Source organism: Perognathus longimembris, chromosome 1 (assembly GCF_023159225.1).
Source record: "Perognathus longimembris pacificus isolate PPM17 chromosome 1, ASM2315922v1, whole genome shotgun sequence".
Taxonomy (NCBI): Eukaryota; Metazoa; Chordata; class Mammalia; order Rodentia; family Heteromyidae; genus Perognathus; species Perognathus longimembris.
The window spans coordinates 153,152,897-153,174,340 of record NC_063161.1 but is presented as its reverse complement, the minus strand read 5'-3'; the positions used below and the strand labels follow the sequence as shown (position 1 = coordinate 153,174,340).

The window sequence follows — 21,444 nt, the reverse complement described above, 5'->3', positions numbered from 1 at the left end:
TCCGCTCTGGCGGGTGGCATCCCAGAAGGAAAGAAGCAGGGGAGGAAGCAGATAAGAAAGAAAGACAGCTTCTGTTTAGACACAAATATCTTGGTAATCAGCACAGATGGGATGAGAAATACCAAAAAAAGTACATGACAGTTTAGCAAGAATTTGGCTAAATGTTACATATTTTTAACATACCTGTGTAAAGTTTCTGGAATAGGCACCTGAGTCCCTCAGGATCCTGATAGAATGGGGGGCCTGCCTCAGTCAAGCGGTGTTTTTATTTGGGAAATGTTCCCTTTGCCATCCACAAAAGTATCTTTGTAATTTTTTTTTTCTCCCACCAAAATAAGGCACAGGATTTGTCTCTGACGCTGTGTCTCCCTATTTGGACGGCAAGCTGTGTAACATATTTCTACCCAGCGTGAAACTTCTTGGCAGACTCTTGAGGCCACGTTTTGGTGGCTTCAGAGTTATCTTTGGATCTGTCAAAAGTGCTAATGGGCTTTCTGGCCTTCTTTAAGCTCCTCATTTCTATTTTCTTTTTACTTCCATCCTCTCTTAAAAGAAAAATTCATGTAATTCATCAGCAGTTAAGCTTTTGCTGAAATGCTCAGCTGAGGGTCTTATATTTTTGTTGGTGAGAAAAGCTCTGCCATGTCACTGTCTCTAGCACAAATCCCACTCTGACATTAGCTCAGTGCTGTCTGCGCACAGGCAAGAGAGGTACTTCTTGCCTAATTCTGACTGCCTTTGGTATGTGTTCTGTTTTGCCATTGTGTTTGTTAAAGAGTTGTGATGGCATGATGTTAACATTTGCGTTGTGGATGCAGGAAACCTGGTTTTGAAACCTGACCTCTACCCTTTCTAGCTGAATAATCTTCGATTACTAAATCTTCCTGACCCTCAGTTTGCCCATCTAAAGAGTGCACATGGTAATGCCTATTCCCATAGTTGCTTGGAAGATTAGAAAGAAGTCAGGTCAAATGTCTATTGCCTAGTCCATAGGATTGCTCAGTAAAGGAGGTAGCAATAATTTTTAAAAGCAATCTTAATCTTGCTTTTTCCTCCACACAGTACTTTCTTCAGAATATTAATTTTACCTAAAAAAACATGTCTGAATTGTGATTACCCACTTAACTTACCTCTGTCAAATATCAGTATCAAATGTCAGCACCATCATGTCAAGGAGTGGTTTCTGTGTTTAGTGAAATCTCTGCAAAGCCTTTTACATATAGGTGTTGAAAAGTATTTAATAGGGACAGGCTTAAGAGAAAATATATAGACTTTAAAGTCAGATCTTACTCTTGCAGTTACTGAATGTCTCCGGTATCATTATCTGTATTGGAAAGACTAGTACCCACTGGATTTTTATGATGATTGCATAAGGTTACACAGAGTGCCTAAGGTACCTGGCGTCTAACTCACATGGCCTTTATTTATAAAGGTTGGTGGTTAACCTGGTACTCCAGTCAAACAATCATAAATCATAAGATAAGTGCTTATTCTTAACTCACAACCCATAATATTGTTGAAAACCACTTTACATTATTTTGCATGTAAAATCTACCTGGGTTACTTCAAATTATGGGTTATAGATCTTCAATCATTATAAACTAAACCCCTGGCAATAGTGTTCCATCCCCCAAACCTCTTTCATTTGTAGAGGATTATTTTGTGAGACATTGAAAACCCGCAACATTCAAGAAATTAGCATATTCATGTGTATTATTAAAGTCAGGTGGTTACAGAAGGGATTGTTGAAGCCAAACACATTCAATTTTTTCCTAAAATTTAAAGAATAATAATCGGTAGTACTAATTAAAGAATGAAGGTCAGGCCCCAGACAAAAGCGCTGTTTTAACTGCTTTGTCACAACTGGCTGCTGTGCTATTTGGCTACTATTTTTTTTTTCTCTTTGAGCGAGAAATATTGGAAGTTGTAACTTTATAAAGTGGCTTTAATTGTGGGTGAGACATTTTGGAGACCATAAGCTAAGGAGAAGGGGAGACACTGGCAGTGTGCATAGGACAGGGTTTGGAGGCTGGGATCTGCTAGATAGAAATGGAAATGTCTGGAAAGTACTTTGGTCCCTGGGTGCTTTCTTTTGCTTAGACACATAGCGCAGTACCTTAGGAAAGTTCTAGGGCCTCAGGCTGGAAGATCTGAGCAGCAGTCCTGTCTTCATTGCTTATTAGACCATTTGATCTTGGCAAATCTCCCCTACCTTGGTTTCCTCATTTGTGAGACTGTAAAATTCCTGTTTCTCTCACCTTTCATATTCACATGAAAAGTAGACACAGTGTTATATGTGACCTTGTGTTGTAAACTATAATCACCACACAAAAGTACATTTGCTCAGGCTGCTGCTCATCTCCAACTTGTCTTCCAACTTTGCAAAAATTTCATGACTTTATACATGACTGTGATTTGGTCCCCCAGTTAGAAAGAACAGGACAAAGGAAGAAGCATGTACTCTTTCTTATTATTTTCTGTTTCTTGTGGTTATTAGGTACTGTTTGTAATAAGAACAAACAAAAGCAGCCACAAACTTTTGCCTTCTTCTTTTTCTTAGAGAAATCTGACAGAATATTTTGTGGCTGTGGATGTCAACAACATGCTACATCTGTACGCCAGCATGCTGTACGAGCGCCGGATCCTTCTTGCCTGCAGCAAGCTGAGCACGGTGAGTGCAGTCTGCACACGGGCGTCTCAGTGATACAATCTAATAGAAGGACTTAGCAGCAAGATTAAAGAAATTTTAGGAAAATGAATTAGCCACATCCCCCTCATACAGTAATACATCATTTTAATTCATTATTCATGCTGCTTTACAGTGTCAAAGCACATTTCACTTATTCTCATAGTTTCACAATCAATTAGAAATAGTTTTTCTTTTGATTGTGTGTTATGAGCACTGTACTTCTTTCCACCTTAGCTTTCATTACTGACGTGTGTGTGTGTGTGTGTGTGTGTGTGTGTGTGTATGTATGTGTGTATCAAAAATGGGAATTGAATTCAAGGCCCTGCACTTGGTGCTCTACCATTTTCACCACAGTCTCATTTTTCAAAAAATGTGTACAAGGTGTTCCATTATGTGGATATATTACCATTACCAAAATTTTTCTTCTCTTGATTGTTTTTAGTTTGTTGCAGGTTATTCTCTAGTAATATTACAGCAATCATCTATTAGCTTCTTTTGACTGATGTAGATGATATTCTAAGGAGTGGGAGCACCAGGTCTAAGAACCTGATGAGCACCGTGACTTAGAGACTGCCGCATCACTTCCCCAACCCTGTGCTTGTTTCAGTGAATGTTGCCACCTGTGTAGAGTGGACCACTTTCACTTCAGCCTTGCCTCAATGATGTGTGTATTTTTTCTAATAAAGTAGGCAAAGTAGCATTTTTTACTTTCTTTAATTCTTTGGTGGAAATAAATATTTTTATTTTATTTTCTGAGTTTATTTTCTGTTTATCTTATTAATATCTTTTCTCCTTTATCAAAAGGATTTTTGATATTTTTCTTATAAATTAGAATAAACTCTTTAAAGTATAATATTTTAATATATAAATGACATGTTTTCACATTCTTTTTATTTTAGTTTTTTACTTGAAAAGTATAGTTTGTTTTTCTCAATTTTTTATTACAAAAATTCTCAAGCATTCTAGAAAGTTTTCAATAACTTTACAGTGAACGTTAATAGAATTCCATCTAGTTTTGACAAATAATAATTTAGTGAAGTTATTTTATCACATATTTATCCATCTGTACATTGTTTATGCCATTTATCAGTCTATCTTTGTTACTCTCGTCTTTATTTATTTTCTTATTTTTATTTAGTTTTTCATTGCTGAGAATTTAACCTAGAGCTTCTTGCTTGTTATCCAAACTGTCTGTCACTAAATTATACCCCTGGTTGAGCTAGATATGTAGGGTTAATGATGCTGCAATTCTACTAATATAACTAATATAACTATATAATTTAACATTAAAGTTAAAAAAATTAATCTTATGTTTTCTTGTGCTTAAGATTAAATCACAGACCTCAGTACACATTCAATATCTGTTTTCAGGTTTGTTGTTGTTAAGTAATACAGATGCAGAAATTGACTGGGAGATGTGTCATCTTTCTATTAAAGATGGTAGAAATAACCAGTGCTGGTGGCTCACACTTGTAATCCAACCTACTCAAGTGGCTGAGATTTTAGGGTTACAGATCAAAGGCAGCCTGGGCAGGAAAACCCATAAGATTCTTTTCTCTAATTAACCACTAAAAAGCCAGAAATAGAGCTGTGATTTAAATGGTAAAGCATTAGCCTTGAATGGTAAAGCTAAAGGGCAGTGCCCAGAACCCCAGTTCAACACCCAGTACTGGCATACCAAAAAAAAAAAAAAGAAAAGGATGGTGAAAATCAGTTGTATTTACCCATGGATGAAGGATACCTTATAATGAAAATTGTGTGAGACTTTTAGAATTTTCACTATAATTTCACTATGTTTTGATTGCCTACTATGTTCAAGGATCATACGTAGCACTTGGTAGGTAACAGACGTATGACAGCTTATAATATACCTCCATTTTACATTTTATTTTTTGTAATTTACTTGTGTAGTCAACAATCTTAGGACATGAAGATCCAGAATGAAAGTATTGTCAGTCCCATTTAGCATTGCTTCTTTACAAGGCTGAGTGAAATGAGGGCACATTTATAAGAGGCCAGCCCATAAGTCACTGCTGCTTTGAATGATAAAACTCCATCAGAACAAAAATCATCTCAGTAGAATCAAAGGTCTTCAAATGGTGCTTTGAGCCCTTATCATATGCCACTCACTGTCCTAAACACTTTACATATTTCATCATTTTATTTCACTACACCAGCTTTATTGGATTCCATTATTTTTCTCTATCCTTATGGAAAAGCAAGAATGTACCTTCTGTGTAATTTTGTTCATATAAATGTAGTAGATTAAACATACAAAGTTATTTCTGCTCCTTTCCCAAACTAAAATGAAATAAAGGAATAAATTTAAGGAACAGATGCAGCAGAGATTTTAAACGTAGTAAGAAAATATTGCTACCAACTTTATGATAGTATTTAAAAACTAAAATGTAATCAACAGAATAATGTCATTTATCAAAATTGACTCAGAAAGAAGTAGGGAAATTAAATAGATCATGTAATCTATAGATCTTGAGTCAACATTTAATAAATGTGTCTAGATAAAACAGTCACCCCACATACCTTTTATAGATATATTTATCAGACAATTGAAGGAACAGATAAAGAACAGGTAAATACCCAAGTCAAGAGCAAAGAAGAATTACTTGCCAGCTTTTCTTGCAACACTTGTGTAACATTAACATTTAGCCACACGAATAGGTAGTCCAAGTAAAGAAAATAACTAGTCAGTGTTACTCATTATTGTAAGCTTTAAAATATTAGACAAGATAGTAGGCAAATCTCTTTAAAATCTTATAGTAACTAAGATGGTTGAGCTAGATATGTAGGGTTAATGATGCTGCACTTCTACTAATATAACTAATATAACTATATAATTTAACATTAAAGTTAAAATTTCCATGGTTGCTAATAGATGGAGGAAAAAAAAAGGTGACCATGTTTGTAAGTAGGCAGGTTTCTGTATCAAAGATGCCATTTCACTCAAATGACCTATACATTTATTGACTACAATTTCATTTCCAATCCCAGTAGGGTTTGACATAGTACCTAGTAGGCCAATTTTAAAATTAATATGTAAGCCAGCCACTGGTGGCTCATGCCTGTAATTGTAGCTACTCAGAGGCTGAAATCTGAAGATTGTGGTTTGAAGCCAGCCCGGGCAAGAAAGTCCATGAGAGTCTTATCTCCAATAAACTACTCAGAAGAAGCTGGAAGTGGAACTGTGGGTCAAGTGGTAGAACCCTAGCCTTAAACACAGAGAGGCTCAGGGACAGCACCCAGGACCTGAGTTCAAGGCCTGGGATCAGCAAGAAAAAAATAAGTAAATAAATAATACTAATTAAATGTAAAAAAGAGTGAAAGAGAGAGAAAGGCACCAAAATATATTGAAGGAAAAAGAATGGATTATGGAAACTTGCCTTTCCATAAACGTCTTATAAAGCTGTAGTAATAAAGATGCTGGCCATAGCATCTGTGAGAGTACAAACTGACTAATGGACTAGACTTTGAATACCTAGACATAGATCATTTGTACATGAGGGTAAAAAAAACACACACAATAGAGAAGGCACAGGAGTATTTGTGACGAATGGGCAAACTTTTCAGTAGTTTCTGTCAATAGAAGTGGAAGAAAAATTCTCTTGCAAAATGAAATTCTAAATGGATCAAAAGTTTAAATGTAGCAGGACACTGTGGCTCACACTAATCCTAGCTACTCAAGAGATTGAGATTGGGAGAATCATAGTTTGAGACCAATTTGAATCATAGTTTGAGTCAGATTTTAACTGTGTGTGTGTATGTGTGCGCATGTGTGCATGTGCACATGTGCATGTACATGTATGCGTGCCAATCCTGGGGCTTGAACTCAGACCTGGGCACTAACTCTGAGTGTTTTTACTTAAGGTTTGAGCCACAGCTCCACTTCTGGCTTTTTGGTGGTTAATGAGATATGAAAGTCTCATGGACTTTCCTGCTCAAGCTGGCTTCAAACTGTGATTCTCAGTTCTCAGCATCCTGAGTAGCTAGGTTTATAAGCATGAACCAGTGGCACCTGGTAGTATTAACTTTTCTTTTTTAGCATTGAGATTAAAATGTATATCCTATGCCTGCTAGACAAATATTATACTGACTGTTTTCATTCTCAAGCTAGGTTAGGGTTCAACAACTTTTTCTATGAAGTACCAAGTAATATTTGATTCTGGAGCCCATACTATCTTTGATACAACTACTGGGCTTTGACCCTTAGGTAAACTTGTAGGTGTGGCCATGTTCCAATGAAGCTATATTTACAGAAACTAGCAGGAGACCACACTGGCCTTTTTACTTTAGCTTGTTGACTCCTGGCGTAAGTGGTAAGTTTCGATTCCTTAAGTTGTTTATATGCTGTTCTTACTTTATGTGTGTGTACTTTTAAAAAGTAATCTGACAGAAAATAAGATACTAAGCTCTTTCATTAGGAAATTTTAGACTATCAGGAATGGAGAAAAAGTCATTCTTGTACAGAGGGTAGGAATCAATGTTAAGTGTGAGTTTATAATTCTAGAAACCAGAAGACAGTGAAATAGTGTTCTGGACTTCTAAGGGAAAAAGATTTCCAACCCAGAATTCTATATCCATCTGATAGAAGCCCTCAGAAGAGGATCCCAGCAGCCCTTACCACATCTCTTGACTTTCTGAGGGCTTCATATTTTGCTTCCCCTTTGTGGGTGAACCATCTGTCATCCACTGGGCCAGTAACTCTGCTGATCCACCTGGCTTCATCCCACAGAAGATTTATTTTAGCATTGGGGATACCGTAGCCAACTAGAAGCTTATATTCTAGTAGGGTAGACCTACAGGAAACCAAGTGAAATAAATAAGTTAAATGTACAGTACTCTCGCTAATGTAACAAAGGAGGTGTAAGGATGGCAACTGAGGAGAGTGGGTGGAGGTGGTGAGGGACTGAAGTTTTAGAGATGGCTCAGAGGAGCTTTTAGAGAATGTTCCTTCTCCATGCCTTCCTTCATGCTGCCTCCAGCAGTAAGCTCTTCTCTCCAGCATCTGTTTGTCCTTCTGTGCTGCCACCTTCTTTGGAGCTCACCAGTGTGATATAGTAGCACCCAAACCTATGGACTAAACAAAACTTCTTTGACCCCTACCCCCTTCATTTCATGTTTATTCCCCTTTTTAGAATGAAATCCCTCAAGAGATTATCTATTTCTTGTCTAGTCCCTCTCCTCTCATTTTCTAGTCTTTTCCCCAAAACAGCTTTTGTTCTTTGGGTCACTCATGATCCCATATTAAGTAGAATTAAAATGGTTAATGCATACAAAACTTTCAGAGAAGAATCTGTATATGTGCATATGTTTATTATAAATCAGTAAATACCGTTACCATATAAATCAGTAAATGCCATAACAGGAGATCAGATTTTAATGTTTAAAAGTAAACCCAATGGGCTAGTGGCAAGAGTGCTTGCCCTGTATACGTGAAGCCCTATGTTCGATTCTTCAGTACCACATATATAGAAAAGGCCAGAAATGGCGCTGTGGCTCATGTGGTAAAGTGTTAGCCTTGAGCAAAAAGAAGCCAAGGACAGTGCTCAGGCCCTGAGTTCAAGCCCCAGGACTGACAAAAATAAAAATAAAAAAATAAACCCAAGAGGCAGTTATTCAGAAACAAGGGGAGAAGTCTGTGTTGAATGTGACTACTAAGAATCATATAGTAGACAGTAGCTTTTCAGTATAAACCTTTGCCACAATTTAGTTAGTAGTTAAGATTATAAATGTGTATTACTTTGACTTAAGCAAAAATTGGGGGGAGGGTTGTTTTACCAATGGTTGATTCCAAACCAAGTTGAGAATTTTCTGATTGCCATTAGAAGCCTTTTGGGGGAAGTGAGGTTTTCCTTATGATTCACATCTACTTGGCAGCATCTTGATAAAGGAGGTGGAGTTCCACTGGAGTTGAAGTAGCTGAATAATTTTATTCAAGTCTATTGACGTCTCCAAATTTTGAATTTACAAGTTTTCCTATTGTTGCCTTTTATTTCCTCTTCTTGTAGATGAAATGGAGAATGGAAAGTCTGTTTTAGCCAAGGTGCTCTAATACCTTCTCTTGACAGAGCCTGACATGGCCTGGAATACATTGGCAATCCAGATTGCTGTCTGCTATAAAATTTACTATATGTCAATAGAGATAAATCCAGCAATATTTAATTCATTTAGAAAATATGCATTCCAGGGTGTCTTGGTCAATAACATCACTATATTCTATATAAGAAAAATGTAAGTTTTTGTTCTTTTTGCTCAGTTAATGTATATTGATTGTTTTCCTTTATAAATGATAAATAGGGAAGACTTAGCTAAATCTTGTTCTCTAATGTAAATACAGCAGTGTGATTTTTTTTTGTAGCACAAAGGTCCCATTTTTCTTCTATATTCTTGTGGCTAATGCATAACTGCTTTTTGGAAATCCCATGGATGCCAGGTAGATCAGAGATGAGACCTTTATAGAGATGATAACATGTAGTTCTACCAGGACTCCTTCACGTTCTACATTCTACATTATTGCCCAGTTACAGAGCAGCCAGCTGGTCTGGAGAGGTGGAGGCTGAGATCACATCTTGGTCAGTAGGAGAGGCTGTGTGCCAATAGATCATTATGACAGTGTTGGAGAAGGAAGAGAAGCCAGAAACAGTGTGTACGGATGAATCTGCACCTCTTCAAAGGGCTTTGCCACTAGGTTATGCTCATTGGATGTCATTTCCTACACTATTTTTAGAACCCTCAAACAGGACTGTCTCAAAGACAGAGAGCTGCCTCATTGGGGTAACTTGTAAGTTCTTTTTTTAGTTTTTTCTTGCCAGTCCTGGGGTTTGAACTCAGGGTTTGGACACTGTCCCTGAGCTTCTTTTACTCAAGGCTAGCACTCTACCACTTGAGCCACGGCATCACTTCCAGCCTTTTCTGCTTATGCGGTACTGAGGAATCGAATCCAGGGGCTTTGTGCATGCTAGGCAAACACTATTAGTAAGCCACATTCCCAGCCCCTGTAAGTTCTTATTAAGAGTCGAAAACATTGAGCTAAAGCTGGCAGATAAAGGAGTGATTGGTGCAGCTGGGCCCGATTGATTTGGGTAGACAATGAAAGTTGATTTTGTAGCAGTTAGAGAAACTTCTTGTGTGACTCCAGGACTGCCAGAGAGATGTGTTTAAAGCATCTGCAAAATACAAGTGTAGACCATCTTTATTTAACTGTATGTATGCCCAGTACTTCATATGGTAAGCCCTATACCCATTCCCCCTTACTCCTTTCTTTTTTCCAGTAGTTCTAGGACTTGAACTCGGGACCTCACACTTTTTAGACAGGTACTCTACCACTTGAGATATACTTCCAGCCCTTTTTGAGCTAGCTGTTTTTCAGATAGGATCTCAAGTTTTTGTCCAGGATCAGCCCCAGATCACGATCTTCCTTCCTATGCCTCTCGTGTTGCTGGAACAAAAGACATACTACCACATCCACCTTGTTGGTTGAGGTAGGGATCTTACAAACTTTTTGCCTGGGCTGGCCTCAAATTACACTTTATTTACAGTCTCTGCCTCCTAAGTATCTGGGATTACAGGCATGTTAAATTTCTTTGAAGTTAACTTTTCTGAGCTGTGTACTATGTCAGGTGCTGTGCAATCATATATACATATATATTTTTATACATGTATATAATATATAAATACATGAATATATGTGTATGTATATAAATAAGTGTATATATGTACATGTATATGTCATATTTCTTTATTAGTCCTTTTAGCTACTTTGCTTCATTGTCCTTTTGTTATAGATGAGAATATTGACACCCAGAAAGTTGAAGTGCCTTGTTTAAGATGAGCTACAGAATCTACTTTGCTTGGCCCCAGGCCAGTGTCCCTCTGGCTACCTCATACTGTGGCATGGTTCTGTCAACCATGTCTGAATGACAGAGCCTCAGCCTGGTGTTGTCTTTGTGTGCACATCTAAGCTGTTCATTTCAGATTTAACAAGCTGCTTCTGTGGGCTCTGCACCACTCTAGGCACGGGAGGGAAACAGAAGGCCAACATGTGAGTTTCTAACGGGCAGACTGCTCTGTTAGCCAAAGCCCTATTTCTCTCATCACTGTTTGTTAGCCTGTTGTTTGTGTAATCTCTGCCTACCCTGCTCCAGCTGCCCTAAGCTTGGCTCTGCAGTGATCATTGTGGCTGCAAGGCCACATGTATTTCAGCCCTAATTACCCCTTTTTATAAATTTAGGGTACTAGAAGAAGTTCCTAAAACAGAATATCCAGGTACATAATGGTAAAACTATATTTACTTTCTTAAGGTATACTAAGTACTTCATCTTAGCCAGCAAATACTTAGGAAGGAGGTGTAGTTTAGGGGCCAGATTGTTACAAATCATGAGGCCTCTGTACCTCATTATTTGTGTGATTCCTGTAACTGAAAAGTATTATTACTTTTGTGATGGTATCTTTTCAACTAGCAACAAACATTTGTCCCAGAGAATGTGAGACTTGGGCCCTGGGGACCTGAAGAGTGATAACTCTGTGTCCTCACCAGGACCACTCAGTCTGGCCTTTTGTAGCTGCTTTAGTATTGAAGGGACGGCCTGGATCCTTTCCCAACCTTGCGCTGTCCCATCCCGCCCACTCCCCTGACAGCATTCATTGTCTTGCACCATCTGGTCTTGTGACCTGAGAAAGGGCCAGTTTGTAGATAGGGCAAGTTTTCACATCAGCTTCGTTTTTACTTCTTTCCGGATGAACTCCACCTTGCCGTGGCTGTGCCAGCCTGTGTGGTGGTCCTGGCACCTAAATGATGTGTGCAAAGCTTTCCCAGTTCTTCAGGAGTAGAAAAACTGAATAGTTTGCTGTGTTGCGGCCCTTGAAGCAGAGAGGAGAGTGACAGTGTAAGGAGGTTTGAAGCCCTGGCCCCAAGCCAGGGCCCTCTGCCTGCACGCTCCACTCTGCATGTTCCAGCCCGGAACAAACTGCATTATTTTGTTTCAAACTGTGCTCAAGGGAAGCCAAGACCTTGTAACTGGAAACTTCCCAAACAGAGAATTCTAAGACTAAATTTAGTATTCTATTTTAAAAAAATAAAATAAATTGAATGTTTTGTTTGTTCATCTTTTATATGCTAAAAGAGAAAGAGATTAACCTAGTTCATGCTCACAACCTAAGAGTATTCAAAGAAGTGAGAAGAAAACTAATCCTTTTGGTGAAGAGGGAAATCCTTAGCAAAATGTAATGAAGTGGCATGAACTACAGGCTCGGCAGCCAACCATGAGAATATCATTGCCTAGCTAATCTCCATTACATAAACTTTTACTGTGGCTCAGATGATATTAAAAACTGTTAAAAACCCATGAAAGGAACCTCCATTGACAGGAAGTAGAAGCAAAGACTGGTATGCTTTATTTATATGGTCTTTCTCTGGTTTTAAATGTAAATATAATTAACTGCTTTGTGAACTATATGCTTCATTTATGTGTGAGCTGGTTTTCTGTTCTTGTTGAACTATAACTAGAATGAAGAGAGCTGTAAGATGTTATGGAGACTCTGTAATATAATATGGAGCATGGATAGTTTAATTTGTGATCCTTTGATACAACTTCAACCAGATGTGCCCTCCATACTAGATTTTACCTTCCTCTCCTGCCTTTGCTTCAACAAATGTAAGTCTCTCCACTTTGAACTAGACACGGGATTCTCATAGTCAGGGGTCCCAAATGTTAAAAATCACCCAGAAGACTTACTAAAATGCAGTTGGTGGGAAGCACCTACAACCACCACTTAGTTTGAAAGGTCTTATATGGAACCAGAGAATTAGATTGTTTTAAAACATTTTCTAGGAGATTGGTACACAGCCATATTTGGAACCAATGAACAGACTGTTCTTCCAGATACATACAATATTTATTCATTGGTGCTGGTTATTTGTGTCATAGACTTATTTGCATTTTGAGGCTACATAATAGAGACTGATTATATTTGTTTTGAAGACATTTATGACTATGGACTAGCTCTTTGTTTTTCTTCATGTTTCTCTTTGGGAGAGCTTTAATCTGGCCGTGGCTAATCTAGAGCAGGACATCACTAAGTATAATCTTTTCAAGTTCTCGACAATGTTGACATGACAGGGCAGTTCACCAGTGTGATTTGGGGAACATGTATGTAAGTAATCTTAAGAGATGATGTTTCTATTAAGACTCATTATGAACATGGCCTAAAAATTTATTATTTTAGTAATGTGAGAAATTTATGAAATCAGTTTGTATATTCCTGATAGAATGATAACTAATTTCTTTTTTTGGTCAGTTGTTGAGATTTGAACTTGGGGCCTGGCACTGTCTCTGAGCTCTTTTTTGCTCAAGGCTAATGCTTTACCACTTTGAGCTCCAAAGCCACTTCTAGGTTTTTGGTGGTTAATTGGAGATAAAAAGCCTCACAGACTTTCTGCTAGGGCTGTTTTTAAACTGTGATCCTCAGGGCTGGGAATATGGCCTAGTGGCAAGACTGTTTGCCTCCCATACATGAAGCCCTGGGTTCAATTCCCCAGCACCGCATATACAGAAAATGGCCAGAAGTGGCATTTTGGCTCAAGTGGCAGAGTGTTATCCTTGAGCAAAAAGAAGCCAGAGACGGTGCTCAGGCCCTGAGTCCAAAGACCCAGAACTGGCAAAACAAACACACAAAAACCACTGCGATCCTCAAATCTCAGCCTCCTCAGTAGCTAGATTACAGGTATGAGCCACCAACACCTGACTGATAACTTCTTTCTCTCTCTTTCTTTCTTTCTTTATTGGTTGTGGGGCTTGAGCCCAGGGCCTAGGTGCTCTCCCTGATCTTCCTTGTGCTCAAGACTAGTGCTCTACCACTTGAGCCATAGTGCCACTTCTGGTTTTTGAGTAGTTAATTGGAGATAAGAGTCTAACTGGGACTTTTCTGCATAGGCTGGCTTCAAACTTTGATCCTCAGATCTTAGCTTCCTGAATAGCTAGGATTATAGGCATGAGCCACTGGTACCTGGTGATAACTTCTTTCTTAATGATTCTTATGAATCAGACCTCTACCAAGAAACACTAATGAGTAGTCGTAAACTTACTTACATCTTAATATACTTGAAAAATCCATAAGTATGATATTCACTTTGACAGAAATTGATGGTTTCATTTAGGAAGCTACATAGCCTACTATCTATTAAGTTAGTGAGAGCATGGGTTTATAACCCACTCTGTTGTTCCTGAACCTAGGTGATATGAGATTAGGCCATTGAATCATGGGTTAGTACAAACAAGGATATAGTTCATGTTTTTGCTTTTCTTCTATCTTAAGGGTTACATAGGCTCTCACAGTAAATGCATCGGACAGCCTTGTTGTTATCTTATCCCTCAAGAAGGGACAACATAGCTGAAGGAGGAAGCACCGGACTTCAAGTCACAATGGTTTTGTTCAGCTCTGCCTCTGCTGTGGACTTCATCCTCCCTGTTCCACTGCCTGTGCCTGTGGATATGTCAAATTGACCTCTGGAGTCACTTAGAGCTCTTCTGTAAAATAAGGACTAGTAGTAAAGGATTTGTGATCACAACAGACATGAAAAATCATAGCCAACTCTGGGCATATACTATTTACTCTGCAAATGTAGCACATGCCACTGAACCTCACCTTTGTGAGCAGTAACATTGGATTTGACTTTGAGAAGCAGGGAAGGTACTAGTGATCCTGGGACAGTTTTGAAGATTCCATTTGTATAACTGGTGGTAGTGGGGGTGAATGCATCTGTGCCAGAGAGCAGTCATAGGGACGTGCAGGTTTGCATACCTGCCCACTTCTCACTAGTGACTTAATTGTTGCTTCAGTGGTCATTTCTGCCCACGTCTTTGCAGTCATTACTACCTGGCACTCAAGTGGCCTGAAGAGCTATTGTGGTCACTTGACCCACTTCTCTACCTGACTGGCTTCCCTGCAACCTCTGCTAGCCTCATCCTCTAGTCCCTGAATGCTCTGGTACCTCTCTCTTTGTGCTGCCCAGTGCTTGCCCCAGGCAGAATTAGGGATTCCTTCTTTCTGTGCTGACACACTTGAACCTCTAATATAGCACTTCTTTCATAATGCTTTTGTGTTGAAGTTGATTGTTTGCATTTTGATCTTTCTGTCTCTATTTTAAATTGCTTTAGGGCATGGCATGTGCACATCGTAGATGCTCTGTAATTGTCAGATTAATACAAATCAGATCACAGAGGCAGTTTCATGTAATCTGAGAGCAGACAGGGGGATTTAACTTCTCACTGTTCATATCCTAGCTCTACCATAAACTTGTGACCTTATGTAAGCTTCCCCTCCTGTAAAATGGGGACAGTAATATTTCCTACCTATTAAGGATTAAATGAGTTAAATATATGTGAAATACTGTCCTCAGCATTTGGCAGATAGTTAAGTGCTAATTAAGTGCTTATAATAGGGACTGCTTTGTAGGTTTAATAATTTCTGAGTTTGTTGTCACTTTCTAAGGTTGGATTTGCCCCACAAAACTATAGAAGGGAGAGTTTTTTTCATTTTTTATATACACAGATTTAGTACCTCACCATCTGAAGGTTTCTTAGTTCCTTCTCCATTTAAATAGGCTACCCCCATATTGACTCCCATATTCAGTTGTGCCTGTTTGCTTTTAAAAAAATATTCTTGCCAAGCATGGTGGCACAAGTCTGTAATTCCAACTCAAGAGGTAGAAGTATAGGAGAATCATAGTCCAAATCAGGCCCCAGACAAGAACATATCACCCTCTTTGAAAAATAAACTAAATCAAAGGTCTAGGGGCATTGCTCAAGTGGTAGAGTGCTTGCCTAAAAAGTGCAAGGTCCTGAATTTCAACCCCAGTACCACAAAAAAGTTACTTATAAAAATAATTATATGAAGCCATTAGCTAAACATAGATTGTAATCTTTTATGCCAGTCCTGGGGCTTGAACTGAGGGCCTGAGCACTGTCCCTGGCTTCTTTTTGTTCAAGGCTAGCACTCTACTACTTGAGCCACAGTTCCACTTCAGGTTTTTTCTGTATATGTGGTGCTGAGGAATTGAGTCCAGAGCCTCATGTATCTGAGGCAAGCACTCTATCACTAGGCTATATTCCCAGCCCCATAAATTATAATCTTAGAAAATTTTACAAACAAGCACTTACATTAGGCTTGAAGTGGAGAACAGATTTGCTCTTAAGTGCCAAATTTGAATGGTCACCAGTAGTTGAGTGTTAGGAAGGACATTTGGGGTCATATCTCAACGTCAAGATAAATTAATTAGTAATGTCTGTCACAAAATGGAAGAGTAACTAAAATACTTGCTGTCCTTATATTTAAATGAATTATTATCCATCTCCGTATAACCTTGCCTTTTTCTTTTTCGCCTTAAATACGACAAGAAAGCTCTTTCCTTCATCCTGGTGCTTATAGGCTTTATAGTTTGCCTTACCATAGTTTCTGCCTCTGCTTAGGCAGCTAAAGCTTTTCTCTGACAGTTTTGTTTGCTTTAACGTTTTAAAGTGTCAAATCTTGGCAAGAAAGCTTGTTACCTTGGTTAATAACTTACTATAATTATGTTAGCTGCTAGGTAGCTATGCAAAAACTAGAAAGTGTAGTGAGTAGGCTTCCTCTGGATTGGATGATACTGCTGTGGGGGAGAAAGCACTCGCTTTCACTCCATGATGAATTGTTTGTTTTTCCTTTCCCTACAAGATAATGGGGTCTGGAAGTATTAAGGTGAGTCCCATCAAGCTTAAAGAGAAACTACCTGAAGATTGCTTCCTCTGCCTCCATTGAAAGGAGGTACTACATCTCATCTTCTAAGAAAAGCAGGACATTCTTTGCTGCCACATGTCCTGCATCTGTCTAAGCTAGTGGATGGTTCTTTGATTTCTGAGGCTCTCACTTGCCTCTCCTCATCTTTAGTTTCTTTACATGATTTCTTAGAACCCAAATCTTTTCCTAATAAATAAAATGGACACTGTTGGAATGTAGGTGAACCATTTACAATTAAAGCTTTTTCTCGTACTCATGAAGGGTTGATTAGGTTTACAGAGTTCCTGTAGATTTTGCTTAAAACTAGTGATTCTACAGTGGGTTTTCCTTTAGAGAATAACTCATAATCAAAAACAAAAATCACAGCACTGATTGAATTGTAGCACTATTTCCTAAAGATGACAAAGATGGCTTATAATTAATAAAAGAATTTAATCCTCAAGTTCAGAAAGTTAGCAGCTTGTCTAAAACACATATTTTCTACAACTCTTCAAACCAGAATGATCCTGATTGAAATGATGGGCTTAAAATGAATTATGCTTAAAGTTAGTAATCTCTTGTTCCTTCTCTTTGTGTTATAAATTTCTTTATATTTAAGTTCACAGTGGGAAATCTGAATGCCTGTAACCCTGTATAGCAGGTGTTGATTTGTTTAACATTGTGAATCCCATAATGGGAAGAATGACTGGGACCATCTGATTTGTTTGTTTGTTTGTTTGCCAGCATTTAGACCTTGGAATCTGAATGCTTTCTTGGGAATTTGTAACTTATAGTTGTGATCTATTATACAACTGTAATTTGTTAAATGTCTGCTAATCTTGTCTACCATTCCTGATTATGTTTAAGCTAGAGGCATTCTCAAATTGCCCAAACATTGATCTAGCACCTGCCCTGTGTCAAGCAAAGTAGGAGATAAGGAGAGGCGTTGGATATGACCTCTGCCTCCTGGGGCAGAGAAGGCACAATCTCCTCAAAAGATGGCAGTCCCTCTAGAGCCAAACCTAGAGGCAGACGCAGGGACCTTATGGTCCAGGCTCTCATTTTACATATTGGGAAAATTGAGACCCAGGATGTACAGTGACTTGCTCAGATAAAAAAGATACTGAGTAGAATTTTGGTTGTGCAGGTAGGTATATGAAAGAGAGCAGGCAAAAAGCAAGCTTTCCAGCTATTGTAAACCTAAACTTTCAGGTATTTGTCCCCAAACTGGCATATAAACCTTTGCTCTTATTAATAGCCATTATTTCCTGGTCTAGGATTTCCTGTGGATTAAAGGCACTACAACACCTTAGTTAAATGGGACTAATCCTCAGGAAATGGTCAGATCTGAGTTTGTTTTAAAAATGATTCTTTTCCAGTCAAAAACTCCCATGCCTTAGGCATGTGATAAACTTTGTATGTTCTTTGTCCTTTTAAAAAAAGAAATTATTATTTCTGTGACTGGTATTTTGTCCTAGATGTTTGGTCATCTAGGAGTAAGGCAATGCATATCTACAATAATTAGGCAATGCCTAAAGGGATAATACCTCTTCTACTTCAGAATCCTCAGCACAGTGGATGGCACAGGGCAGGCACATAAACACTTTCTGAGTTAATTTATGCATTGTGGAAACAGTGACCATTACAGCCTGACAGACCTGTATGTGAGTCCCAATTCTGTCACTTACTAGCAATGTGGCCTTGGGCAAGTTATTTTACCTCTGAGACTTTTTTATTTTTAATCTGTGAAATGTAACAATGTGCATATTTTCCCACATGCATATTTCTTTAAAACAATACTCTGCAAGAGCCTTAACTTCTAACACAGTGCTTGGCACATACACTGTGAGGACTTTTTTTTTTTAAAGGAAGAATTCTTATTTTTACTTCCACATTAACTTGCAGATCTGCCTTCAGGTATCAGACAGGGATGCAATCTTAGGATTCTGACAACATGAGCATTATCCCTGAGAAATACCTTACACTTAAAAAGACCTTGTAATTTTTCCACCTATATCACTGATCACTCACCATTCATGTCCAGCCCCCATTGTCTTCTCTCAGCTCTGGAAACAATTAATGGAGTCATATATAAAGCTCCATGATATGACTGATCTTGTGTACCTTTAATCAAGGACAGAATTTGCTAAGGTGTGGCCAAAATCCACCAGCGCTTTACTTTATAGTCTGTATGCTGGCTAGACTGGCTGTTGGCTGTATAATTTGTCTAGTTTTGTCTGGAGTCTTAGACTATTCAGCTGCTTCAGGCAAAATCTTTTGGGGTGTCATTAAGTGGGATTGATAATTGGCTTCTGATGAATATTCATTGTGACTAATGACTTTGGGCAAATTTTACACATACTATCTTTATATTCTCCCACTGAGTGAGATTTTGATAGGATCATTTTCCTCAACTTGTATTTTAATTAAATATTCACAATACCCCTTTGTTGACTGTATTCCAAATTGCATACTTTCATTACTTTACAAATATACCTTCTGTAAGGAGTGAATATAGCCCTTTAGGACTCTTATTTTTAGAAATGGGCCTTCAAGTTATTTTTAAAGTAAATGGCTAGTGATACTTTACAGGACACAATATATTATTCCTAGTTAAGCATAGACATGTAGTAAGACTTTACTTGTAATCAGCTTAGCCACTGTTCTTGAGGAACAATGTACATAATATGTGCCACGTAGTATTTTGGATAAGAGCCAGGCAACTCTCTGTTTTGTTTGTTTTCTTAAATAGATGAATGCATTTTACCTCAGTTGTAGAGATTTGGCCCTTAGAAAATCCTCTAGTGAAATAATCAAGCATCTTAAAAACCTGATGTGTGTGTGTGTGTGTGTGTGTGTGTGTGTGTGTGTGTGTGTGTGTGTGCATGCGTGCGCGCGTGCCTGCCTGGCTTGGGACTTGAACTCAGGACCTGGGTGTTATCCTGAGCTTTTGTGCTCAAGGATAACACTCTACAACTTGAGCTATAGCTCCACTTCTAGATTTTTTGTTAGTTAATTGGAGATAAGAGTCATGGGCTTTCTTGCCCTGGCTGGCTTCAAACAGTGTTTCTCAGATCTCAGCCTCCTGAATAGCTAAGATTACAGGAGTGAGGCCACCAGTGCCTGGCCTTGATTTTTTTTTTTAATAAGCATAAGTAATTTTAAGATCTTGGCTTTTACTTTGGAGACTTATTTTGAGGTTAAGAAGACATGGAAAGATGCTATAAAGAAAATAGTAATCAATTTCCAACTCAAACAGGATCATTCATGAGATGACTTTTTCCAAGAATTACTAATGAATTTATGCAATGTTTTCAGTGCTTTTATTTACTTAATGTGTTACACGAGAGGCGTATTATTGCATTAGTGGATAAATGAATAAATAACTTGATTTTTCCCACATACATATCTGTATGTCTAAACCTGTTCTTGTTTTGGACTTTGTGTTACATGCCCCACTCTGTGAGAGTCATAAAAATGTTGGGACAGTTACTGTTGATATCTAAGCACTAAGCAGCTATCTTTATGTTGTGAATATATTTGATGTAGGAATCATTTTTTATTTATTCAAGACACATTGTGTTAACTAACACTTATATATGCAGTGCCACTGAGAACAAGATGAAGAGAGACAGAGTCTCTGTCTGGGTACTGGGGAGAGTACAGGCATTGTGGTCCTGTTAGTAATGGGGAAGTGCCCAAGGGAGCCCCAGTGAGGCTTCAGGGAGAAGGGGAATGGAGTACTGGTACAGAGGCCAGAGGAAGGACAAATCCAGACCAGGGTGGGAGATGAGTGAAAGAAGCGAGGGAAGAAGTCCATGACTGTTCCATTATATATTCCAAGAGAAAATGGTCAGGGAGGGGTAGGGCTGTTGAGACATGGTTGGAGATCCCTCTTTAAGGTAGATTGGGAGGTGGTGGAGATATGTGCTCTAGCCATGCCCCGGACTTCTGAGAAGAAAGTGCTATGACTAGACCTGCACTTTCAGAAGAGTACTCTGGCAACTAGGTAAAGGATAAGCAGTAAGAGCCAAGGCTGAAGGCCAGTGTAATCTTCTGTCCTGACTTGAGGGTGGTATTAGAGTATAGTTGGTTTGTTTTCCACCCATTCAAGGATTTTCCATCTGTAAGAAACTCTGAAGGGATTTGTCATTTGGACAAAATAAAGGACAGCCTCCTTTATTGAGGAACCTAGAAGTAGATTGAGAAGGATGGATTGGAGCTTTGATGGAGTCCTGGGTAGCAGCTCTCCAGTGCTCACTAGATCATCTCCTGTTCATGGCATGTACTTGATTTAAAGAACAGGATCTAGAGGGAAAAGGGAATGGGGGAAGTAGTGCCCTGGCTTCAATACACAGCTCTCACAACTGTGAAACATCAGCAGAATATCCAATTTAAAGCTGGTCATGTTATACTAACCTTTGGGATTCTTTTAACTGGGCCTTGGCACGTCACTCTTTCAGCACGTAAATGTCCTTCTGTCAGCAAAGGCCAGTTAACAGCTTCCAAAAGAAGCAAGGTTCTCTAGGGAACAGGCTTCCTAGAAACCAAAGAAACATAAAGAAAAAAGGCAGAAAGAAACATGTGTTGTTAGCTTCTTTTACTTCTTAACTACATCTCCAAAGATTGCTTTTTTTCTTTCCTTTTGCAATATTGTATTTTGTAGCATTTGTATCCCTTCTTATTTTCTTTCCTAAAATTTTAATTATATCAAATGCTGATTTTATGATCTCTCTAGCTCTTAAGAAACAAAAATAGGAATACAAAATAGGCGCATGTCAAAAGTATAGAGGAGAAAGGATTAGCCTGTAACCAATGCCAGAGCAATTGATTAACTATGTGGAAAAAATAAATTCTCACCTCAGTTCTTAAACCTAAATTAATTCCAGATGGATTACAGAGTTAAATGCTAGGAGAAAATTTGGAGGACTTTCTTAGAATAAAAGTAGAGGAAATCATCATTAAGGAAACGATTTGTCTACATAATTATT

The 21,444-nt window shown here is 38.4% G+C and overlaps 1 protein-coding gene across 9 annotated transcripts in view; it reads left to right on the top strand.

Annotated features, from left to right (window-relative positions):
- The window catches only part of Dennd1a (DENN domain containing 1A), a 453,328-nt gene that overhangs the window by 229,263 nt on the left and 202,621 nt on the right, over positions 1-21,444 (top strand). For 8 of the 9 annotated variants that reach the window (XM_048342185.1, XM_048342167.1, XM_048342121.1 and 5 more), the window contains one exon: positions 2,561-2,671. The exons of the other annotated variant lie outside the window; for it this stretch is intronic. In XM_048342185.1, coding sequence (XP_048198142.1) covers positions 2,561-2,671 — 111 coding nt within the window. The remainder of the gene's footprint in view (positions 1-2,560; positions 2,672-21,444) is intronic. 9 annotated transcript variants of the gene reach the window in all.